The sequence below is a fragment of the Polypterus senegalus genome, chromosome 5 (assembly GCF_016835505.1).
Source record: "Polypterus senegalus isolate Bchr_013 chromosome 5, ASM1683550v1, whole genome shotgun sequence".
In the NCBI taxonomy this organism is placed as follows: domain Eukaryota; kingdom Metazoa; phylum Chordata; class Cladistia; order Polypteriformes; family Polypteridae; genus Polypterus; species Polypterus senegalus.
The window spans coordinates 141,576,177-141,601,354 of record NC_053158.1 but is presented as its reverse complement, the minus strand read 5'-3'; the positions used below and the strand labels follow the sequence as shown (position 1 = coordinate 141,601,354).

Here is a 25,178-nt window from a genome sequence, read left to right as displayed (position 1 = left end):
TGTAATATTCTACCTGCTCAGCTTTTTTCTGCTACCACTTTTCCTGCATTTCTCTCTTGTACTTTGGACTGCAGGATTTAAACTTATTCTCTTTGAGACAGATGATGGATTGTTCTGCTAATCTGCAGAGGTATTGTTCTTGGTCTGAAGTGCTGTTGAGATGATTTCATGGTTTTCAACAAACCAGTCTTGATGCACCTGGGTTTTTAGTCCGAGTGCAGGTATTATAGTCTGTGTGATGACATCTTTGAACTGGAACCATTTTTTAAAGCAGGTTCCTATAAGTGGTACTGTAAATTACTGGAGAGCTTCTCAATAAATATATTCTGAAAACTCTGGATTTGACTTACAGCCTTCCAGAACTTAATGATATTCTGAGTCTTCTGTTGTTTACAATACAGGGGGTGTGTGCATGTTGAGGACCAACCGAACCAGCCTGTGATCTGTCCAGTACTCATCACCTCACATTACCTGGATGATGGTGACATCTTTAAGTTCATGCTGGCATACTCTGACATAGTGGAGTAAATGCCAATGTTTGGATCTGGGACGCATCCAGGCTGTTTTGTACTTGTTTGCAATTTGAAACATCATATTAATGATGCTCAGCACACTTACTCAGCAGCAGCATGCTGTTACTATTTAGTTTACCTACCCAGTGTCTCCCAAGAACCCTGTACCAGTTATCTCTGTCTTTCCCCACCTTACCATAGAAATCACCCAAAATGATGAGTGTATTGCTGGCAGGGGTTGTCCGAATAATTTGGTCCACATCTTCATAAAAGCCTTCCTTGTCTTCATTTGGACCTACAACAGTTGGTGCATACAGTGGACACTGACAATGGTGATATACTGGGACTTGCTGAGAGGTAGGAAGAACTTCATGATACATTATTTTATTTCAGTGTGCAGGGTAGAGATGTTCTTCAGTGGAGCAGTTTTGATTGAAAACCTACTCCTTGGATAAAGTCATTCGTCTGACATATACAGGTAAATTACACAGGAACCACTTCCAAAATGCAATAGAACAGATAACATACTAATAACAAATGCATCTATAATCTCAATGTCCATTTCTAATGTAAATTCTGCAAATGGGTATTTACTGTCTATCAACATTGAGATAACAGAACAGTCTTGTCCTGAAAAGGCTAACTGTGAACTCTTTATGACAGAGCATACAGTATGTATCCCAGAGGCAAGATGAAAGCTTAGGTTTTATAAGCAGAATGCAGACCCAACAAAACTGAATCCATTAAGTTCTTCCTTTGTTTCTTTGTTTGAATCATATAGCGGGTCAAAATCACACAAGCAAGTCTATCGAACTGGTTGAAGAAAACAATAATTTTGCATTTTTGTGTTTCCTAGTCAAAGTCCAGATGACAAAATATATATATATATCTTTTGAACTACAATAATTTGAATATGATATTTCTTCAAATGCAAGTTGAGACTTTAACATAAGAAACATGGATAACATTTCCAACCTTACCTTATTAATTATTTTAGAAACTACACTTTCTAGCTATGATGTAGATATATCTAGTTATTACAAACTAAAAAAGGACATTTAGATAACTTCAATCAACGTTGGCAATGAGAACTGTCAATTACATTTTCAGATCATGAAAGGAAGACACCTCTTCATAAAATATACTTTTCCTCAGTTTGTTTAAAACATGGTTTAGCCGGCTCAAAATCTTTTGCAAGCATTGATGCAGCATGTTAGGGGTCTGTTATGGTGCCGTGTTATAAATAAAAACAGTGTTGCTCAGGCCTGGTGAGTGTAGATGTGTGCTGGTGAGAAGCTGTGCAAGCAAGTGTGATAGAAAGGAGGCATGGCTGTTGGGAGGCCACACAGGAAGCAGAAGGAACAGCTCTTCTGGGGTGGTTCGTTTCTGAAGAGCATTGTAGGGAGCAGGAATTGCTGATGGCTTTAAGGTTCATTCCACATATGCCAAACGATTGTGGTGCAGGACAGAACCAGGCTCTTGGTGTCCCAGCTGTAACCGGCTGAGGTGGTTGGGACAAAAGCTGGAAAATGGATTACTGTGCATGTTGGTGTCTCTGCACTGCTGAATAGACCCAAGGAAATGAGCTGACAAGACAGGAGAGAGAGATAAATGCACTAAGCTTTGAGAGATAGATAAGCTGTGTTTTATTCTTGGGTTTAGTTTATTTATTGATCAATTTTACCATTAAATGCATTTGTTTTAAAGATTTATTGAAGATTTGTTTGCACCACACTAGGGACAGTGCTCTGTTTGAAGAATAAGTTGCACAATGCACTTGCACCAATCTTTTTGCTTGTTTCATCATTGTGCTAGTCCTTCTCAGTTTCATGACTATTGATATCCCAGGAATAGGTGATGACAAGGCTGCAAGTACCAAAGAGAATCACAAAAAAATCCAAAGGGCACCTGAGTCAACAATCTAATTCTGAGCAGCACTGGCAGGAACCTGTTCATTTCACCTAATCAGATATTATTATAATACAATATTTTGCTTATTTACCGGGTAGTTTCTGATTCACAATAATCCCTTAACTTCAAATAACACTGCTTGGGTAATACACAATCTATACTAATAAAAGGCAAAGCCCTCACTCACTCACTCACTCACTCACTCACTCACTCACTCACTCACTCACTCACTCACTCATTCACTCACTGACTCACTCACTGACTCATCACTAATTCTCCAACTTCCCGTGTGGGTGGAATGCTGAAATTTGGCAGGTTCATTCCTTACAGCTTCCTTACAAAAGTTGGGCAGGTTTCATTTCGAAATTCTACGCGTAATGGTCATAACTGGAAGCTGTTTTTCTCCATTTACTGTAATGGAGATGAGCTTGAACGCCGTGGGGGCGGAGTTTCATGTGACATCATCACGCCTCCCACGTAATCACGCAGTACATAGAAAATCAGGAAGACCTCCAAAAAGCGCTGAAGAAAACATGCACTATATAACTGAGAAGGCAGCGAAACAATAAGAAGCGAGTGAGTGACATATACAACCATATTGATGAGTTCTGCTACTTCGGAAACAAAGCACGATGTAAACCTACACTTTAAATTAAGTTCATAGACAGGCTGCCGCTGGCGTTTGTAATTTAGTGCCTGCCCATATAAGGCCGTCCGTCAGCGGCAATCCAATAGCAAACTCCCACTAAATATTCACGGGTTAAGGACTGTGCTTATGCAGAGGAAGATGAGATGGTCAGCGTGGTGTTTGGCACAAACTCAGCGAAACTGCGAGAGAAAGTTTTAAGTGCCAGGACTAAGGTAACATTAAATACAGCCATGGACATAGCACGAGATGGCACCAGCACAACTGGGAACTTCGATGCATGTACACCGAGCGCTCACGTGAACTGACAGTGCACAGATAAAAGCAACAGTTCCAAAGAGCTGAACAAAACCGAATTACACAATTGAAAAGGCAGCAAAAATATGAAGCGCCTGATACATACAAGCATATTCATAAATGCTGCTACTGTGGAAACAAAGCACACGGTGGAAAAAGTCAATGTCCCGCTAAAGGAAGACAGTGTAAAAAAAAACCCGTGCATGCAGTGTGTCAGGTCTCGGATAAAGAAGAAGACGAGCTGTTTATTGATGCAGTAAGAAACGAATCGATGAATGAAACCTGTCATCTTTACAACGATTGACAAACACGGAATGTAACTTGAACACAACACATCCTACAAATACAAACCTGATTGAAAGAAATAATGATAATCAAATCATTGATGACAGCAACACTCAGTAACACTCACAAAACAAATACTGTATATTGACAGTCATGTTACGTTATTTTTAAAATGTTCCCTTTTCTTTTCTAGCTTTTTAACACACTACTTCTCCGCTGCGATACGCGGGTATATATATATATATATATATGTATATATATATATCCCGATCTACATACTCGAATAATGGATACTTTATTGCCATCAATGATTGTTTTGGTAAAGCCATACTCAGTGTATTCATTAGATGAACGGTAAAAAGTAAGAGCGAGGGAGGATGACTTATTGAGGCATGCAGGCTGTAGTGGCGTCAACTCTATCTGAATTGCGATCACATTTGAAAAATATATCTTTTCAAGTTCTATTTAGTCCATATGTGTCAAACTCAAGGGCCGCGGGCCACATCCGGCCCGGCGTGTAATTATATCCAGCCCGAGATCATTTTATATACTGTATTATTGTTATTAATGGCCCGGTATATGAAGCGCTGGTAACACAATAAACTACAGATCCCATAATGCAGCGCTTCAGCTGCCTTGCGAACACTTACGCGTTAATCAAGTCTAGCTTATGATGCTGCAAGTTATTGTGAAGCTAGCTCACACGATGCTGAAGAGAAAAGTTGATTCTGAAAATAGAGCCTTTAAAAACCGATGGGAGGCTGAGTATATGTTTACTGAACCCGTGTGTCTCATTTGTGGAGCTAATGTGGCTGTAATTACAGAATTTAATCTAAGACGGCACTATGAGACAAAACATCAGGGAGTTCTGTGTTGTGGAGATTCTCAGGATGGATTGCAGGTGCTCATCAGTGAGGCTGAAAGACCTGAATGCAATGCAGAAGATACAGAAAGCAGAAGAATTAAATAAGAATCTGACACCAGCGGACGTTTTACCCGTGCACAATCACAAAGTGATTTCAAGTGAAGTTGCTTTTATGGGAGACACAAATGCACCAGTGCAACTTTCCCTGTTGCCAAGTAATGTTAAACCAAGTCGTCACTACGGTGTTCCCAAACGCACTTTGCTGATAAACCGAGCGCACTGAGTTTGCACGGCGCTTTGGTGACTTTGAAGAACAAAAAAAGTCCGTCTACATGCGGCTCGAACCTTGTGCATGTTTGGTAGCACATATCTGTGTGAGAAGCTCTTCTCAGTGATAAAGACTAACAAAACAGCACACAGGAGTCGCCTCACTGATGAGCACCTGCAATCCATCCTGAGAATCTCCACAACACAGAACCTCACACCAAACAGAAACGAACCTGTTGCCAAAAAAAGATGCCAGGCGTCCAGCTCTAAAATGACATATGAGCAAAGACAACTGAATGATTTGATTTGTTATTGCTGAAAGGAACACATTTTATTTATATTTCCAGGTTTTGTTATGCAGCATGTTCATATTTGAATTTGTATAATTTTGAAAGGATATATTTTTATGGAGAGCAAAATCTTTTGGGATATTTAAAATCTAAGTTTATTTTTATATAAATTTACATAAGAGTAAAGAAATTTGAATGTTTGTTCTTTTAAGTTATTTAAGGTTTGAGTTGATTTATTCACGAATAATATTCCTGTCTGTTTTACCATTCCTACCAAAGATATTTCTGTCGACTAAATAAAAATTCCTTCTATTTAAAATTTAAATAGAACTTGAACAAATACGATAGTTCATAATATCCACGCAGACTTGCACGTAAGAGCGGGAGTTATCCGTTTTAACAAGCAGCGTATTGCACTGATACGAAATAGCTGTGTGTGTATATATGTAGATATGTATGTGTGTATATATGTGTGTGTATGTATGTATGTGTGTATGTATATGTATGTGTATATATGTAGATATATATATATGTATGTATATATGTGTATGTGTATATATGTGTATATGTATAGATATGTATATATATATATATGTTTATGTGTGTGTGTGTAAATATATATATATTTATATATATATATATATATATATATATATATATGACAGCAACACTCATCACTCACAACAGTGACAAAACAATTACATTGACAATCATGTTACGTTATTTTCAAAATGTTTCCTTTTCTTTTTCATTGCTTCTTCAACACACTACTTCTCCGCTGCAAAGCGCGGGTACTTTGCTAGTGTGATATAATTGCTAAATGCACAGCTAGTGCGTCATCATCTTGGAATTACTATAATCCGTAATCCATTTACAACATGGTTTGGGGAACATACAATTACTGCTTAATGAATACACTACTGCAATACCTTTGTTCATATGCAAGACTCGTAATCTACTTAACAAAACACAATGGGAAAAAATGTCTTACTTGATTTAAGATTAACTTTAATCTCATAGTTTATGTCGTAATTAAAGTTGAAATTTTGACTATAATCTCAGAATTTCAACTTTAATCTAGTAGTTTATTTTGTCAAAATAAAATGTGATCATATGATCTGTGACTGCGGACAAAAGAAGGAAACATCCTGCACATACGAATGTGATAACACATACAAGTCTGTACAGGGATGCATTTAAACAGCTAAAGATTGGTTTGTGTTTGCAATACTTCGCTTTAAACTGTTCAAATGTGGATTTGTATATGTAATATATTGAATCAATCCATCCTGCAATCCTAATCTGTGTTTTTGAAGCCATCTTGACACTAAGAATGTTGTAGATTCCATTTTAAGATTAATGTTTAGTTAAAGAATGTTTCTTAAAACTCACCGTAACTAAACTAATATGTTAAATGCTTCATATTCTTTGTGCTTCCTGGCCTACATTACATGTCTTTATTTTCAAAAAATACTGTTTTACATTTTATAATAAACAGTGTTTTTTACTTCACCATCATATTAAACATCAGTCTGTTTCTGTTACCTGTGATGGAGATTTTGGACGTCCAGGAGCTGGAGAAGATGGTGCCAGCCGGTGATTGGGGCTGGCTTCAGGACTGCAAGGTGGTGAATCTTCCTCTGGAGGTGATGGGGTCTTGGCAAGCCTAAGTGGACCTGTATCACTGTGAAAATGGTAGGGATTTACATCAAGTTACTTTTAGAAAGTAACACAAGTATCTGTTAAAATTGTGCAATTCAGGCAGAAACATCAACAAATCATAATGCAACTTCTTTAAATGACTGCCCGAACAAATCTGGCAAAGTGTCTTTCTGAACTTACTCATTCAGCAATGCTGTCCTTAAATAGAAGACCTAAATAAATCAGTAGCAGCTTAGGTCTGCTATCCATCTGGAATGGCACTTTCATCTTCATGCTTTAAGTAATGTTTTTATGAACCTATTATTCTGAATGAAAAGACATTTGTTTGTCCACATACCTTTATCTTTTTTTCACAAAGAATGCCTAGCAGGAGCCAACAACATGGATCTAAAGGTGACTGGAACACACTTACTCAGTCCCACAGTAAAATTATGGAGGTCATTGAGAATGCTATGACTGTGAATCTTGTTATACCTTGTGGACAATGACCCTGGACTATTGGCTGACAGGACAACTACTTTGTGTTATTGGTGATTCAATGAAATTTAATTCAGAATTCTCATCAATTGATTGATAAATTTTGAGGGGGCTGTGCCTTGTCATCAATTCATTTAATGATTTTCCCAGATGGAATGTTAAGGCATAGTCTGTGAGAGTGTTGAATTTGAGATCATTAATTTGGTACATCCACTCTTTGTAGATAATGCTAGCCTTTAGATGTCAGACAATCGTGATCATGATTGGGATAAAAAAATCGGAGGTTATTGTTCTCTACTGCAAAAGAGCCAATCAGTCTAATCAGGTGAGCAGGGAACAGTTTCCCTTAGTCACATGTTAAGCATATGTGTTGAAGGCCTTTGGTTTACAGCTTGATCTATGTAGGAATAAATGGCAGATGTGAGATTTCAGGAAGACTTGTTGGTTTTACCCCTTTGTGACAGAGTGAGTTGACTGTTCTTCCAATAGAACTATTCATCTAACATGATTAGGAAGTGCCCTTTGAGGTGATTGAGGCATCTATCTCTTTTGTGGGTGCCACTGAAGAAGGCACATAAGATAATGAACTTGATGACGATGATTATGCTTCTGGACTATCCTGGACCCCACAAAAGGAGATGGAATCTGTTAAGTGGGCTAAGGCAAACTTCCTCTTTCCTGCCTGATAAGCTTTTTCTAAGGTTGGAAACACTGATGTACAAGAAAGAGGCGTATTTTCCACTAGCATTTTTACTTAAAAAATAACGGCTGCAGTGGCATATGTGACTGTGATTCACACTAGAAAATTCAGATGGATGTTAGCATTTCAATTTTTTTTTTGCATTCCATTAGAGCTTACTGTCTTGTGTGTGTTAAAATAAATTAAAATATAAACTGACAGTAAAGTTGATTTTAGACAGACATTCTTAATTGTACAATTTTAAAATTAGACCCAGTTTCTAAAATGTGAACATTTAATGCATGATATGTAAAGCCTCCAGTCTGGTGTCTGTTAATAATAATAGAAGGTATGTCACCCTTAAAATGTGACACTGAACTACAGTTCAGTTTTTAGAGAAAATTGACATTCTTTTTTTTACTGTGTAATTACCATTTGTTACTTTGCACTTTCCACAAATACACTCTCTGCATTAGATCTAAAGAATAAATTATATACGCCAATAAAGCACTTATTCTGTATACATGAAGTGCAGCTAAAAATGTGACATAATCCTTTTTTATACCTTTTACCAAATATGTTATAACATATAGTAAAAACATCTTTACTCAACAAGAATTGAAATTAGATGTTACTCATAAAAAAAATTGGCATGTAAATGAGAAGGGGTCAAGCATAAAAAGAGTAATACTCAAAATAAAAACAGGGCTCCTACATGGTGCTGTCTTAGGGATTTCAATAAAGCTTCATTTAAGAGTACAGTACCTCCACAATGCTAGTTTTGTACACAAAGCAGAACCATGCACTAAATACGGAGCACATTTACACACATTTGTTAAAGTGGTGGTACTGTGGAGAAGGTGGGGGTCCGAGTGAGAGAGAGAGAGAAAGCTCAGCTGACATCACTGGGAAGTCCTCTGAAATGCATTCTCTTACTTCTCATAGTGTAGAAGATGTCCTGGGTTTGCAGCTGCCCACTGGCAGTTAACATAGTTCATAATGTGCAACCTGTGACTTGATTGTGGTGTGATTCCATGGCACAAAACTTGTGTAAAACAAATGTATGTGATATGAAAAATGAGAGGAAAAGACATAATGAGAACTATGCTTCAAAAGTGCTAAGATCATGGAGGACTGGCAGCGAATCAAAATACTGCATCTTCTAACCGACTGAGGAGAGAAGCTAATCTCTGAGCAAGTTGTCATTTTACAAGTAAGGTCCATCAAGGCAGGGCAGTGAGTTCTTTCCTACAGCAAACAATCCCAGTGTATAAGGGATACAATCATGCTACCTTTTGAAATAAAGCAGCTCAATTTTTGGATACATAGCCAACTTTTTAAGGAGTGTTGTGGTATAAGACACTGTGGGTCAGTGTCCCCAAGACTGTATAGATCTTTCCCAATGCAGATTGTATTAAGACCGCCAGGGAGACAGTAAGCCTAAATTTAGAAGGTTTTCAGCAAAAGCTCACAGTCAAAGGGTTTTATTTTACACTTGATAAAAGATTGGACTTACATTTATTAACAAACCTTGGCTTAAGTTTGATCTTTTGGTCCTCACTCATTTAAAAACTGACTCTCAATCCTGAGTCAGTACATTGGGGGGCATACCTTTCCCCTTGCGATTAATAAAGTATCTATCTATCTATCTATCTATCTATCTATCTATCTATCTATCTATCTATCTATCTATCTATCTATCTATCTATCTATCTATCTATCTATCTATCTACCTCTCTACCTCTAGTATGTATGCTAGTTGCTCTGAATAGGCAGAAGAAAGAGCACAGATGAGAGAAACATGTGACCTGGGCAGAAGCAAACCAGGTCTGCCTAGAATGCTAGGGGGTAGGCAACCCTGTAAGTGACAGAGGTGCTTTAACTGGTGAACAAAAGGTAGTGAGAGACAGAAAGGGCAAAACAAGGAAGGGAAGGCAGGTTGCAATGCCTGCTTGCCAGCAGGTGGCAGCATGTGGCCCCTAGTTTAGGACATTCATTCAAGGGTGACCTTGGAAAGGAACTGACAGGACGCTGAAAGTACTATTCTGAGCAACTGCTAGGGAGCAATTCTTGGAAGAAAGATACTGTGTCCCTGCTGTTAGTGCATGGAGGGGTGAGAAGATCCCTAAGAACCTCAGTCCTTTAAGGGTAAATTAAAGCAGAGGGAAACAAGTCCATCTTGTCTAGTATTCCAAGAGTTATGGTACAGTAGCTCCTGACATTGAAAGCAGTTTTCAACCTATACAGTATAACAAGGATGCAAATAATATAAAGTTGATAAGTGATTTGTGGCAAAGGCTCCGTTTTTGTATGTATTATTGCAGTTTGATGGGACACTGTGCAATGTGTGATGTCATTATGTGCATTGCATTTAAGAAGGCAACATATGGATTATCAAGCAACTTCCATGGAAAATTCTTTAGCGATTCTTAGTGGGAAAGGTTAGGGAGTTTCTTAAATAGGGAAAGGAAATTTAGATTGGTTAGTTATAGGATATTTAGTTTTTATTAAAATCTCTGCTTTGCTTATTTTGCTCCTGACTCACAGTTTTCAGTATGGTTTGATGCTAGTACTACTTTGTATTAGACTTCTTGTTTTATGACTCTGTTTAGTGGTTCTCTTGTTGGATTTCCCCAAAACGCTGTATTCATCTGCTAGTCTTCTTAATTGCACATGTTTGACAAAGCTATAATCCTTGCAGGATACTACAGGGCCCTCAATTAACTTCACAACAATTATTTTAATATACAAGAGAAGAAAATAAGAAGACATGCTGACAATATCCTTTTTTCCTTAATAACATCCTGTTTTGATTCTAACTTTCACATGAACACTGTGATGAAAGGCATGGCTGAGCTGACATTCCAGCTGAAATAAACCCTGTACACCATTAACTGGCAGGAAGGCCAGTGTAGTAGATGGACAGAGAGGGCCTGCCTCCCAAGAGTACATGCCGTCCCCCAACATATTGAAGGGCAACATTCCTGGGCCAGTAAGCCCATTAATGTGCCAACAGAGCATGCTGGGATTTTCAGTCCAATGGAGCAGCCCTAGAGGGCTCAGTGGGTGCCAACAGAGGGAGCTGCTGAGGAGAGTTGTCCATTCTTTCAGAGGCTTCTGTCTGACCCAGTAGTGCTTCCTCCTTGATACCAGAAGGATTACTGGTTCTGGGATAAAAGTGGCAACCTCCATTTACTCAGTGGTCAGAGTTAAAACTAACACATTTTATAGCTGAATACTGGAGGAGAAAAAAAACCTGTGTAAGGTATTATAAAATAAAATCGATTATTTTCACCGAAACCAAGTCTGTAAGTAAGGCTGTGTCAAGGGTTTGGAAGCCATGAGATGCCCCTTACAGGCCACAGCACAAAAAGTCTAGATAAAGATGTCGCAGCTGCATAATTTCTTTTTTTATTACTTATAAAATTGCAATTGTTTTCACAATGAAATATTCTCAAACCCATTTAATCTAAGTGAGGGTAACAGAGTGCCAGCATCTATCCAGGAAGTATTAGCACAAGGCAAAAAGCAACCTTGGAAACAAGTACATCAAAGGTTCCATGTGCACAGGCACCAGCATCCACACAATCACCGCACCAGGCTAATCTAAAAACACCAATTAACCTAACATGAATGTTTTTGGGATGTGGGAGGAAAACCCACACAGACATGGAAAGAAAATAAAAAATTTGACTGATATTCACCAAGAATGAGATTCAATCCCAGGACACTAGATCTATGAGGCTGTAGTGCTAACCGGTATCCCACCATGCCATTCACAGGTTGCCTAGGGATTCCTAACTATAAATCACAAAAAGCTAATAATAAGTAACTACATTTTAAACATTTTCAAATATTTGTTAGAGTGACCAGAACCAAGTCATTATATTTTCTAAAAGTTTTTCTTCAATGAAATGTCACTGTTTATTTTATGCATACAGAGTAAACTGGAAAATATTCAAGTCTAGAAACTGCCAATGTGGAGAAATTGAAAAAAGTTTAAAAAACGAACCTATATAGAATTGCTAAGTATTTTTTCAATCTCATTTTATCATATCTTAATTTTTTTTCTAGACAGTGTTCTTTGATTATAATTTACCTTAAGCCAGTTATACTTTAGAATTTATGAAGTGTATTTTAAAAGACATTTCTGAACTTATCCAGTTCATGACTGGAGTAAGAGCACACACCGAAAACTAAGAATCACAAATTAACCTAATATACAGATCTTGGAAACAAAACCCATGCAGACATGGGGAGGGGATAGAGAAGCTACATAAATAGTGAGGGAGCCAAGAACTAAACTCTGAATTCTGGAGCTGTGATACCACTCTGCTGTCCTTAGAGCCATTAAATATTGCTGAAATAACAAAAGTATAACATATCTGGGACCCAATTACACACATTTAACACCTATATTCTACATAGTAAACTGTTAGTGTAGCCATGTGCGCATTATATCTGGTGATTTCAGCACTTTTATTATCAGAAGATCATCTACTACATCTCACTTCTGATTTCAAGAAACTTAAGAAAATGACTGAACTCCCTGATCTTGGTAAGTCCACAAATGAAACGAATAAGTTACATACTGGTAATTAATATTCATTAGATTTTGTAAATAAAGATCTGACCACATCAAGAGCACATTTTGCTTGTATTAAACAAGGTAAGAAAACAGATACTGTATATTGCATTTTTAACAGGTATATTTGGCAGAAGCCTTCATTCAAGGCAACTTACAAAATGAAAACACAACTGTATAATATACGAGTATATATATATATATATATATATATATATATATATATATATATATATATATATATATATATACATACATACAGTGGTGTGAAAAACTATTTGCCCCTTCCTGATTTCTTATTCTTTTGCATGTTTGTCACACAAAATGTTTCTGATCATCAAACACATTTAACCATTAGTCAAATATAACACAAGTAAACACAAAATGCAGTTTTAAAATGATGGTTTTTATTATTTAGGGAGAAAAAAATCCAAACCTACATGGCCCTGTGTGAAAAAATAATTGCCCCTAGTTAAAAAATAACCTAACTGTGGTGTATCACACCTGAGTTCAATTTCCGTAGCCACCCCTAGGCCTGATTACTGCCACACCTGTTTCAATCAAGAAATCACTTAAATAGGAGCTGCCTGACACAGAGAAGTAGACCAAAAGCACCTCTAAAGCTAGACATCATGCCAAGATCCAAAGAAATTCAGGAACAAATGAGAACAGAAGTAATTGAGATCTATCAGTCTGGTAAAGGTTATAAAGCCATTTCCAAAGCTTTGGGACTCCAGCGAACCACAGTGAGAGCCATTATCCACAAATGGCAAAAACATGGAACAGTGGTGAACCTTCCCAGGAGTGGCCGGCCGACCAAAATTACCCCAAGAGCGCAGAGCGACTCATCCAAGAGGTCACAAAGACCCCAGGACAACGTCTAAAGAACTGCAGGCCTCACTTGCCTCAATTAAGGTCAGTGTTCACGACTCCACCATAAGAAAGAGACTGGGCAAAACGGCCTGCATGGCAGATTTCCAAGACGCAAACCACTGTTAAGCAAAAAGAACATTAGGGCTCATCTCAATTTTGGTAAGAAACATCTCAATGATTGCCAAGACATTTGGGAAAATACCTTGTGGACTGATGAGACAAAAGTTGAACTTTTTGGAAGGCAAATGTCCCGTTACATCTGGCATAAAAGGAACACAGCATTTCAGAAAAAGAACATCATACCAACAGTAAAATATGGTTGTGGAAGTGTGATGGTCTGGGGTTGTTTTGCTGCTTCAGGACCTGGAAGGCTTGCTGTGATAGATGGAACCATGAATTCTACTGTCTACCAAAAAATCCTGAAGGAGAATGTCCTGCCATCTGTTCGTCAACTCAAGCTGAAGCGATCTTGGGTGCTGCAACAGGACAATGACCTAAAACACACCAGCAAATCCACCTCTGAATGGCTGAAGAAAAACAAAATGAAGACTTTGGAGTGGCCTAGTCAAAGTCCTGACCTGAATCCAATTGAGATGCTATGGCATGACCTTAAAAAGGCGGTTCATGCTAGAAAACCCTCAAATAAAGCTGAATTACAATTCTGCAAAGATGAGTGGGACAAAATTCCTCCAGAGCGCTGTAAAAGACTCATTGCAAGTTATTGCAAACGCTTGATTGCAGTTATTGCTGCTAAGGGTGGCCCAACCAGTTATTAAGTTCAGGGGGCAATTACTTTTTCACACAGGGCCATGTAGGTTTGGATTTTTTCTCCCTAAATAATAAAACCATCATTTAAAAACTGCATTTTGTGTTTACTTGTGTTATATTTGACTAATGGTTAAATGTGTTTGATGATCAAAAACATTTTATGTCACAAACATGCAAAAGAATAAGAAATCAGGAAGGGGGCAAATAGTTTTCACACCACTGTATATATATAAAAAATATATATATATAAAAAAAAAATATTATTATGTGAAATATACAGTTTTGTGAACAGTGGTCAGGGTCGTATAATGAGTTAAAGACAAGGACATGATTGGATTTTGAAGTTTAAACTCTAATGCAGTTTATGCTAGGCACTATGCCACACTGCCTCCAAGTGCACTGTACCTATCAGTAAAATTCTTTACTAATTATTTTCAAACTACTGACATTATGAAGCCTTCATGAAGTTCTACATAGTGTTAATCTATTCCCACTGTAAATGTCATTTGGGGTGTGCTCTGTTATCTGGTCACCCTAACACTAACACTATTTACAGTAGGAAGGAGAAAAAAAAGTACACTTATATCAAACCACACATCTCACATGATTTAGCTCTTTGTTCTAAATCATGAATCCATTAGAAAATCAAGGATGATACGCATCTAATTCCAGGTATACTACTTACCTAGATTTTCTGTCACAATTGTAAAGAAAACAGCATTATTACAAGAAAGTATAGCTGAACTACTGAATGAATGTTACAATGAAAATATACACTAAAATTGTACTAAGCAGTTAATACTCCCAATTCTTCTAGAAGACGAAGCACAAGAAACATCATTAAAAATGCAATATGAAAGCCACATAATAGTAAGTCACTGCCTACGTCAAGCTTAGTTTAATGTGTGAATGGACTGTGGAAGTGCAACTGCATGCCAGCCCTTCCCTCTCTGATGTTTAAATGCAAAATAGCATAACAAATGTTTAAAGAGTGTCAAAGATTAAAATACTACAGAAATATTTTACTTGGTAATTACTTGATTTACACGAAGTCAGTCTGCCCATTATAATAAAAATAATACATCATTTTAATTTCTTCTTGATATACAGAGTCTAAAGGGCTCATCTAACATGTATCTTATATAGAAGACCTTCATTACTTAAAATGTAAAATGTTAATGACAATAAAAAGTGATCCACACAGATACTAAACAGTCACTGAACTTGTTTAATCACGTCCTAGAGCCACGCATACTTTTTTTTATTTTTGAGGCTCACTATAAGAAACTTTTATTAAATATTAACTATAGAAAATAGATATAGTATACCACAATGTACCCAAACAATTTTGTGACTGGTTATAATCATTCTAACATGAATAGCTAGCATTTAGCATGAAAGTCAGGAATCACAAAAACAATTTTCCTGTACTTGACTTTCATACATTTAAATACAGTGTGGACTTGGACACACACAGACGGACATCGTAAGTTCCACCACACACTGTTTATTTACACTATTTACAAGTTAATACTACGTGCACCACAAACCCCAGTGCCTCTTTCACCGTTCCCCCAAATGTCCAGGCCTCACAGTCTTTGTGCCTTCCAGGCCACCTCCAGTCCTCTCTCTCCAGCTCCATCTCTCTTCCAACCGACCTCCGCCTTCGACTGAAGGGAGGCGGCCCCTTAAATAGGACACTCCTCTGTAGACACGCCCCAGTGTGGCGGAAGTGCCGGCTGTGCACCCGGAAGCCGTCCGGGTGTCCCCTGTCGTCTCCCCCCCAGCACTTCCTGGTGTGGCGGAAGTGCTGGGCTCCAGGGATATTCAGGCACCGGGGTGCCGCCTGGTGGTGGCCACGGGTCCCTACAGGGCTGGGCTTCCAAGCCCTTTACCCGAGGCCCCCAACACAACCAGGGCGGACGCCCTCGCGTCTGGAGGAGGCACAAGCCCTCCTCCGGTCCTCCTGGGCGTCCCGGCCGAGCTCCAGCCCCAGCCGGATGCCACAACAGATAAAAAAAAACATTTTAAAAAAAGTAATACAAGTTTTGCCTCTTTTTATTCTAAAACCTGTTGTGGCAGACGACTGAGGACCTTGCCCCACCGGGACGCCTGTAGAAAGGAAGGACCGGGAGAGGGGCAATATCTTCCCCGGGGTGCAAGAGGGCAACCCCCGTGGATTACATGAGGGTTACGAATGAAGAGTTTGGAAGCTCAACCCTGGCACCTGGACCATTGTGGGTGGTTAAGGCACCATAAGAGGAAGTGAGAACTGTGAATAAAAGCGTCTCTTGTGGACATCTGGTGTCATGTCTGTCTGTGTCCAGGCTGATCTTTCCACACTGTGCCAGGAGTTATAGATAGCAAGTATTAATCTAATAGAGATTTATATAATAATGCTAATCTGATCATTCATTTTAATCACCCCAAAGTCTGACAAATAGTGACAACTTTGTGAAATAAAAAAGGTCTTGTGAATGGCAACTATGAATCACTTAATCCATCACCAAAAGAATGATATTCTCTGAAGTCATCTCAGCACTAACTTGCACCTCATCAGTTTCAAACCTTCAGCGAAAATGTCTAACCATTTCATCACACTGTTTTCATGTGAATTTACTGTTGTGTTCAATGAAAGCTGTCTTGTCTTTAATGTACAAAACAATTGTATCAATTGATTACTCTGTGGCTTACTTGGTTTTGTCCAAGATTTTGTTTAAAATAGGTGTGACTCCATCATTTTAACTCAAGATATAAATGCATGCAGACTAATTTTGACTTCCAAATAATCAGGTCTGTGCATATACCATATGTGATCTTGGCCATGGCATACCTTGGTGCTCCTTGGATGGTAAAGGCCTTGTCAGCATGCTGCTCTCCTAACTTGGTCATCACCTCATATAGTTTGTGGCACAGCTGTAACAAAGATAGGACATAAATATTCAATTGTGAGATTAAAAAAATGGAATGTTATTAGCATTGACAAAACCTGAAGATTGACTTCTTTGAGTAGCACCACAGTGCACTCAGCAACATGGCCCCTAGAGTAAGGGCTGGTCATGGAGAAGGAATAGCAATGTCATTATCAGTGCAGGAAGCCTTAAGCTTGTAGAGCACTACATCCAGTAGGGGGAACATGCTCTCTAGGTTCTCTCTCATGCTCTCTTGGTGTTCTTTTGAAATTGTAGAAATACTCGAGACAATATATCCCTCTTTGTAATCATGGTGGAGGTATAAAGATAAGGAGATTATGCAAAAACATTAGTGAAGAATTTGTTAAATGTAAAATTCTACCATTTGACATCCATAATACAGTATACAGCTGAACACAGCAGCATTACTTGAACAATTTATTGAACTGTGAGTTACCTTACCAGGGAAAACAGGGTTAAACTACTAGGACCGCAGAATAAAATATGAAATGAAAGTATAGTGTCAAGAGTGCTTGTTATTTGAACTTCTAAAATTGGCTGAAGAATAATAGATAGGCCTTATACAGCACATGGATGCTAGAGTTATGGAAGAAGTAAAAATATTGGCAAAATCAATAAAGTACATAGCAAAAATCAAATTAGGTAAGGAAAAAAGAGGAAAGAAAATAAAAGTTTATAAAGCAGAGGAAAGCCTTTCCTATGGATGGAAGAAAGACATCCCCTTGCTGTTACCTAATGCAATAACTCCAACTCCTCCAAAAATGGACATGCAATTATCTAAGACCCCACTGAAACATTTTAAAACAACTGTACTATCCTATAGGCTTCCTTAGTTGTTCTGTTTATTGGGGTAGATGTAGCATTTAAAAGCAAATTAGGCATGTCCTTCCATTTGTAACATAATTTCCTTTGTCGTAATATCTCAGCTGTAGTAACTGGAAGGGATATACTGTCTTTAGTTTGACTACACTTTAAAAGAACACATTCCCAGGACGCTTGTACTCCCTGCTGGATACAGACACCCAAGAGTTTCCTATACTGTCAGGATTCATGAGAAGCATCCAACTGTAGAACTGCAGAGCAATACGTCACCACTGTTTTTGAAGTCAGTAACTATAATGAGCAGCAGTTTCACAGTGGAAGCGACATTACCGCACGTCTGTACTACATGTTAACCACACAAACCCCTAACCTTAACAAAACTAACCCATACCCTTACGTTATCTCTAATCTTAACTGTGTATACTACACCCTAACCATTATAACTTCCACCAGGATCTGCGGTAACATATGGCCCTGCGGGTCTGCAGTTTGATAGTATTGGGATTACTGGTCAATAATCATTTCCATTTTCAGGAGAAAAATCAAGATGCACCCTCTCTACTTGCAAAACTAGGCCAATTTACTGTTTAGCAGTTTCTTAACCTTTGTGTACTTTCTGAATTTACCTCACATGAACATTATGCCCATTCCTTGAATGCTTCCCAAATTGTGCTCACTACGTTTCACCTCATCCTAGGTGTAAAAGGTGTGGTACCAATCCTGCTCAAAATCAGTGGAGTGAAGAACAGATACAGGTGCTAATAAAAAAGAATTCTACTAGAGAGGACCACTAATTCAGTGTCACTTGTAGTTGTGCAAATGCTCACCATAAAAGGAATGAATCAAACATCATATAGAAACTCCAAACATACAGAAGAATCAAAAGTAGTAATTATCTCGTGCACAAAACAAACCACATTGTAAAACTCTATTAAAAAGAAACCAAAAACACACTTTGTCAGCTAATGCAGGGCAAGACAAGGAAATCTCTTAATTAAAGAGGAAGCTTTTTGAGTATCATTAAACAACCTGGCAGAGGAATATTGGCCTTAAACATACATTTTTTTCAATGATAAATATTAAATGGCACAAAAACACAGCAGAGAAAATGATACAAAAAAACTTAAAAATTTTTGCATGTTAAGTAATTTTTATAATAATTTTCTACAGTATAAAATGTTCCATTTAAAATCTTTCGCTCTAATGAAAAGATTAAAAAGGGGCAGAAAGGTAAATTGTTCCCACAGGCATTAGGTTCCATTTATATGAAATGAGTAACTTAAAGCAATATTGAGACTCTGATATTGCAGATGGATCTGGCGACACAAATTGAAAATAATTTATAATGGTTCCAAGGAGAAAAAGATACTTACCACTGCAATTTCCCGGTGAAACTTGGATTCAAGGTTTGTGACATTTTTGAATGTGTTCACATAGAAACCAACCCGGCTGTAATCAAACATATATATGAAAGGATAGAAACAAAAGGATACATTAATATCATGTTTGTTATTCATTACATAAAATTACAATGAGGCTGACAAATTTACTTAGTGAATATATCAACAGTTTGACCATAAGTTAGTACTTGACTAGACATACAGTATGGGACAATACAGCCTACTGTATCTGAGCAACAACCTATACAAGATTGGCATGAGTACAATGCCAACTCTACCCACAAGACACCCATGTGGGGCCAATTTTGGATCTAGAATTCACCTAACACACTTATGCTAGGGATGTAGGAAGAAAACTAGAATGCCCGGAGAAAGGTCAATGCAGAATTAGGGAGAACATGCAAACACAACACAGTTAATGCTCTGGCATGACACTCAAACACAGGATGCTAAACCTCCATAAGGAAGCCAAAATAACTGTTGTAACGGCACATATAAGAACAATTTATTCAGGTTCAACTGGGAAAGGAAGCTGCAGCACTGTCAAGGCTTAAATGGATCACATCAATGGTTTTAGATTCTGCATGTTTAGCATGGCACGCTTTCCACCATTGTGCAAGATTTAAAAGAAAAAATAAGGTTAATATTCATGTTCCAAAATAACATGCACTGCATTCATACACAACACAAGGAAGACGTTTACAGAAAAAATTGAAATTCATAAAACAAAGCCAGAGGTCTAATTGTTCTTTCGTTTATAAATGGAGTCATCCATACAAGGAGAAACTGGCAAAGCAGGAACCAACCTTGTAAATAACAACAGTTCATACTAATGCTAGCATAAACAGCCAACTTTCAGATAATCATTAACCTCACTCACGTCTTTTCGAGATGTGAGAGGAAACAGGAATAGTCCGACAAAAACAAGCTTAGCACAAAATAACTGCACAGAGAATGAAATGGTCAAGCATCAAACCCAAGTGGCTTTGAAACAGGAGTACTCTAACCTGCACTGTCAGGACGACAATTAATCAAACCTATGACAGCAGGAGGGGTGAGCAGAGCAAAGTTGAAAGCCTTTTGTTACATAAGAGGTAACGTTGCAGACATAAGCCAGCTTGGCCATGGAAGGAGGAGGAGGAATTCTCTTTTAGCTCTGTTTGCTGAAATTGCTATTTTATAAGCCAATTATTTTCCCAAACTACCCAAAAGTCTGTCCCGGAAATGTATTTTGTGGACGCTTCTACCAACGGCTGCTGAAAGCTTGTGCATAACACACATTTGCACTGGCGGACAGAGTGCAACAGACATGCGCTGATGCATAATCTGTAACAGTAAAAGTAAGGGTTTACATGACCACGTAATCGATTTACTCATGGAGAAATCTACCTCAAGTTTCTCAGAGGCCAATTGCCTGATTTCTCTAATCAGAATAAGGGTTTACATGGTGTTGTAGAAATCAGCTTTCTGTGATTAATCAGGTTATTAAAACATATGTAATTGTGCAAAATCTAGTGTGTTGTCTTATACTACATTGCAAGCATGTCACCTTATCTTACTTGAATAGAAGAATTCCCCTGAAACCACACTTTGGGAGGAAAAATGTCCCATTTTATTTAAAATTTAAAAAAGCAAATGTATGTTATTATGAACTGTCCAAAATATATTTAAAATTTGGTATTTATTAATAATGCCCTTAATTAATTAAGCATGCCTAACCTATGTTGACTTTTATGAAGTCAAGAGTTTTGAATGATGCCATTATTTTAAATCTGATTTCCTGCTTTTTGAATTTGAATATGATATAGCATTTAATGTCTGGTCAACTTGCAATTTGTTTATCACAATATAATATATAAACCAAAAAGAAAGTAATAAAAGGATTTGTGTCTGTGTGTCTGTCAATGTGCCTTTCAGGCTGCTGTCTTTGTAAGTCCAGCAGATGGCACTTCAGAAACATTTTTAGTAATAAAATGTATTTCATTTGTCACTTCAACAGATGGCACGTCACAAACATTACCACTGCTTTTAGGAATCCCATTCCAAATGGCATATAACAGAGATATATTCATTCCATGGTGCACTGCAAACGTTAACACTGAAGTTTATGTTGGTTACTTAGACTTCAACCATCTTAGATAGCAAAACATATCTCTCTATATATGTTTGTCCTCTTTTCACAAGAGAACTACTTAACGGATTTAGATTGTTTTTTTTTTCTTTAATTTGCTTGAAAATTCCAATTAATTTTGAGACTTTTCTCATTGCACTATGTATCATAGTTCGCTTGCGGTACTGATTTATTTGTGCAAATCCAAGAGACACACAGCAGGCCGAGGGGAGGTGGCAGGGCCCTCCTTAATCACGTGCCAGCCTCGGGGCGTGTACCTCACCTCCGCTTAGCTAAAGAATGAGAGAACTAGTAAACAGATTTAAATTGGGTTTTTTTCTATAATTTGCTTGAACATTTCGGTTGATTTTGCGACTTATCTCATTGCGCTAAGAAACATAGTTCACTTGCAGGAGTGATACATTTGTGCTAATCCGAGACAGAGGCTGTGGGCTGAGGGAAGGGGAAAGCGTGACGTCAAGAGTGGGGAGCCAGACAGGACCCTCCTCACTGTTCTATTTCACTACTACGTGGGTGGAGCCGCGGGAGACAGCTAGTAAAAGTTTAAGATGCTTTCCAGTACCATGATACTAACATAGAAGTTTGACAATATAAAATGTGTAAAATGTACAGTAAATGAAAATGGAAGAAAATGTATATAATTTCCTGAAGAAATTTTATTCAAAATGGGGACGCAAGGAGCAACATCAGAAACAAAGCTAAAACTAATCTTAGATGGGAGACCTGTCCACCACTGTGCACAAAACCTAAAATATAATCATTCGTATGAGGTCAATTTAGATTTGCCAGTCTACATATGAACATGTATTTGAAGTATGGCCAAAAATTGACATACCATAAGGAAGCTTTTATGGACATGGGAACAACAATGCCACAAGCACAAGAATTGGAAAACACAACTAAGCAATGTGTAGCAACAACACTTACTGCAGCAAGCCAAGCCACACTACATTGTTTCGGGATGGTAAAGCCTTTTTCTGGACACTGGCTGTTAGTTCTGAGAAACACTGCTATGCACAAGCTTCCTTTAAGATTTCAACCAACCATTTTATATTTTTGAATGTTCAGGGAATAAATATTTTTTCAACACTGTATTTGGTTTGGTCAGGTTTAACAACTTGATATTAAGTATGATTTCTTTAAAGAAGAAAAAAAATTTAAGAAATAGTGATAGGAATATAACAAAAATGTACCTGTCCCACAAAGATGGCAGCTCTTGTTGCAGATCTATGTTTAATTCTTCAAAAACTTTCTGTGCTTTGTTGAATTCTTCTTCTGCCTACAAAATTATACGTTAAAACTGGTATGTTTATAAAAACATAAGAATAATGAACATCATAATCTAACAGTTTTCTTAGAATGTGAATTTATCCATAAACACAATGCCAAATGACAATTAAAATGAACAGATAAATCCATTAAGTCAGAGTCACCCAGGTGTCCAATGATTAACTTTCATTGTTTCCAATGGCTTTTGTTGTCATAGATAGATAGATAGATAGATAGATAGATAGATAGATAGATAGATAGATAGATAGATAGATAGATAGATATTACATTTTATAACAAACTAGCCAACCCGCGGCGTACCATACGCCGCATAATCAGGCCGTTTTTTTTATGATTTTTAAGCACAGGGAGAAAATTAACTTTTGAAAAATCGATAGTGTAATAAATCAGCAAGAAGAGCAAAATTGTAACAATGCACGGAACAAACCAACACACAATCGTCCGTGACTGAAATCTGGCAGACCACCATCACTCATGTGCCCACCTCCAACTCGTCACTTTAGTCTTGTCGTCTTTGCACAGTCCAGATGCACCTGTGACTCACGTAGACTTTCCGTGTTTCTACAGGAGTATCAAGGAGACGCATGTTTGACGTGGATGCGAATTGCTGTATGTAGCGTGTAAACAGTTTGCTATAGTGCACGCGGTCGTGCGTTGTAACCAAAAACTTGGTTTTTAAAGAATGCTTACTTCATTGTGTTTTAACCTCAGTTGTAAAGGATTGTTTTAAGGATCCCATGGGATACCCCTCGTAAACCATTTTACACGCTGCATATGGCGATTCACCTCCGGCGTGGCTCCTTCCTGCGTGTGCCATAGGTGTCTTACTTGTCGGCGGCTTAGTGAATCCACCCCCCTCCTGACGTGCTTTCCATGGGTGTCTTGCCTTAGTGAATTCTATATATAGATTCTCTGCACTATTTTTCCTGTTCTCCTGTTCATGGATGGAGACTTCAAGTAAATAAGGAATTAAAGTTGTACAAAACCACACATTTCTTTTAGAGACACTGCTTTCTACCAAAATACTTCCAAAACAAGCATAAAAAAATCAAAATAAGTGTTTGCAGTTTCCATCTACTGCCTTATGTTAACTACAATGCCCTGAAGTTTTGGTTTGTAGCTCATAGGTCTGAAGTAAACAATACATCTTGGAGAATGGCAGAAAGCTGATCTGCAAATTTATATTGCTCATTTTTATGAAGAAAACTTCTTGGCAGACTAAGAATACAAGAAAGTGTACCTGAATGCCTGTTTCTGAAGCTTACTGAATTCCAAATGTTATCTAGGTGAGTGACTGCACTGTAGCCAAAATTAAGGTAAGGTTAAAAATTGAGCTGCATAGTGTTAGCAATGGATATGTTGCTCTCTACCAAACTGTATAGATGAGTATAAACTTTGTAACGCATGCATACTTGGGAATCTGCCAAAGGGCTCAGGTAAGCCGAGCACTGTCACCACCGGGTAGGAGGGGATGCTGTCTCTTACCATATCTCTTATTTCTTCCACAGGATGGAGCCATTGGCTGGAGACGACACCTAGCCCTGCCTCCACCAGGTGCCAGAGGCACCACCACTTTTGGGAGTAGGCTGATATAAACAGGAAACTCAGTGATGGAGGTTGTCTTTTGAATGGCTCGTGACTGCTGAGACGGAGCTGTCTAAGCCAAATTGACTTATAAACATGTGCAAGATGCACTATACATTATTTTTCTTATTAGTATCCCATGGGACATTATTATAATTTTACGCCTTTATTTCATGGTGCTTGGATGGGAATGGCACCTGAAAGATTTAAGAAGCTTCTCTTTACAACTTACAAATTGTGGGGTCACACAATAGCACTTGTTAGCAGTGATGCTTCACTGATTTAGCATCACAGGTTTGAATCTCGTACCCTCTTGTTGTACATGTTTTGGTTACACTTTTTGCTCAAGTGAGTGTCCCTTAAAACAGATTTCAACACAATTATAGTGCTAGTCTACAGACCACCAGGGCCATATTCATTGTTCATGACTGAATTTAGCAACCTTCTGTCTGATTTGGCTATAAATTATGATCACGTAGTACTGATGGGGGATTTTAATGTACACATTGATGTGGAAACTGACACTTTTAGCAAATGTTTTACTTATTTGTTAAATTCAGTAGGATTTTGTCAGTTTGTCAAAGGTCCAACTCATAATCATAACCATACATTAGATTTAATTATAACTTACAAAGTTGAAATTCAAAATTTAAATATTACTCCATTAAATGTAGTTATTTCCGATCACTTCTTAATTACGTTTGATTTAGTTCTGCCCATGCCAGCGCACTCGCAGATTAAAACAAAGACAGTGCGACATCTAGTTTGTAATTCTGCTTCAAAATTTATAGATACCTTGAGTAAGTCGAGTGTAATTGTGGAAAACCATTTAGATCAGTTAACATCAAATGTAAACGTGGAAAACAATTTAGATCAGCTAATATCACATTATAATGTGACC

General features: G+C 37.8%; 1 protein-coding gene across 5 annotated transcripts in view; it reads right to left on the bottom strand.

Moving 5' to 3' along the window:
• The window catches only part of amph (amphiphysin), a 279,401-nt gene that overhangs the window by 67,223 nt on the left and 187,000 nt on the right, over positions 1 to 25,178 (bottom strand). For all 5 annotated transcript variants that reach the window (XM_039753408.1, XM_039753409.1, XM_039753410.1 and 2 more), the window contains exons 7-10: positions 22,597 to 22,682; positions 19,246 to 19,321; positions 16,951 to 17,033; positions 6,619 to 6,757 (exon numbers count right to left, since the gene is read on the bottom strand). In XM_039753408.1, the coding sequence (XP_039609342.1) occupies positions 6,619 to 6,757; positions 16,951 to 17,033; positions 19,246 to 19,321; positions 22,597 to 22,682 (384 nt within the window). The remainder of the gene's footprint in view (positions 1 to 6,618; positions 6,758 to 16,950; positions 17,034 to 19,245; positions 19,322 to 22,596; positions 22,683 to 25,178) is intronic.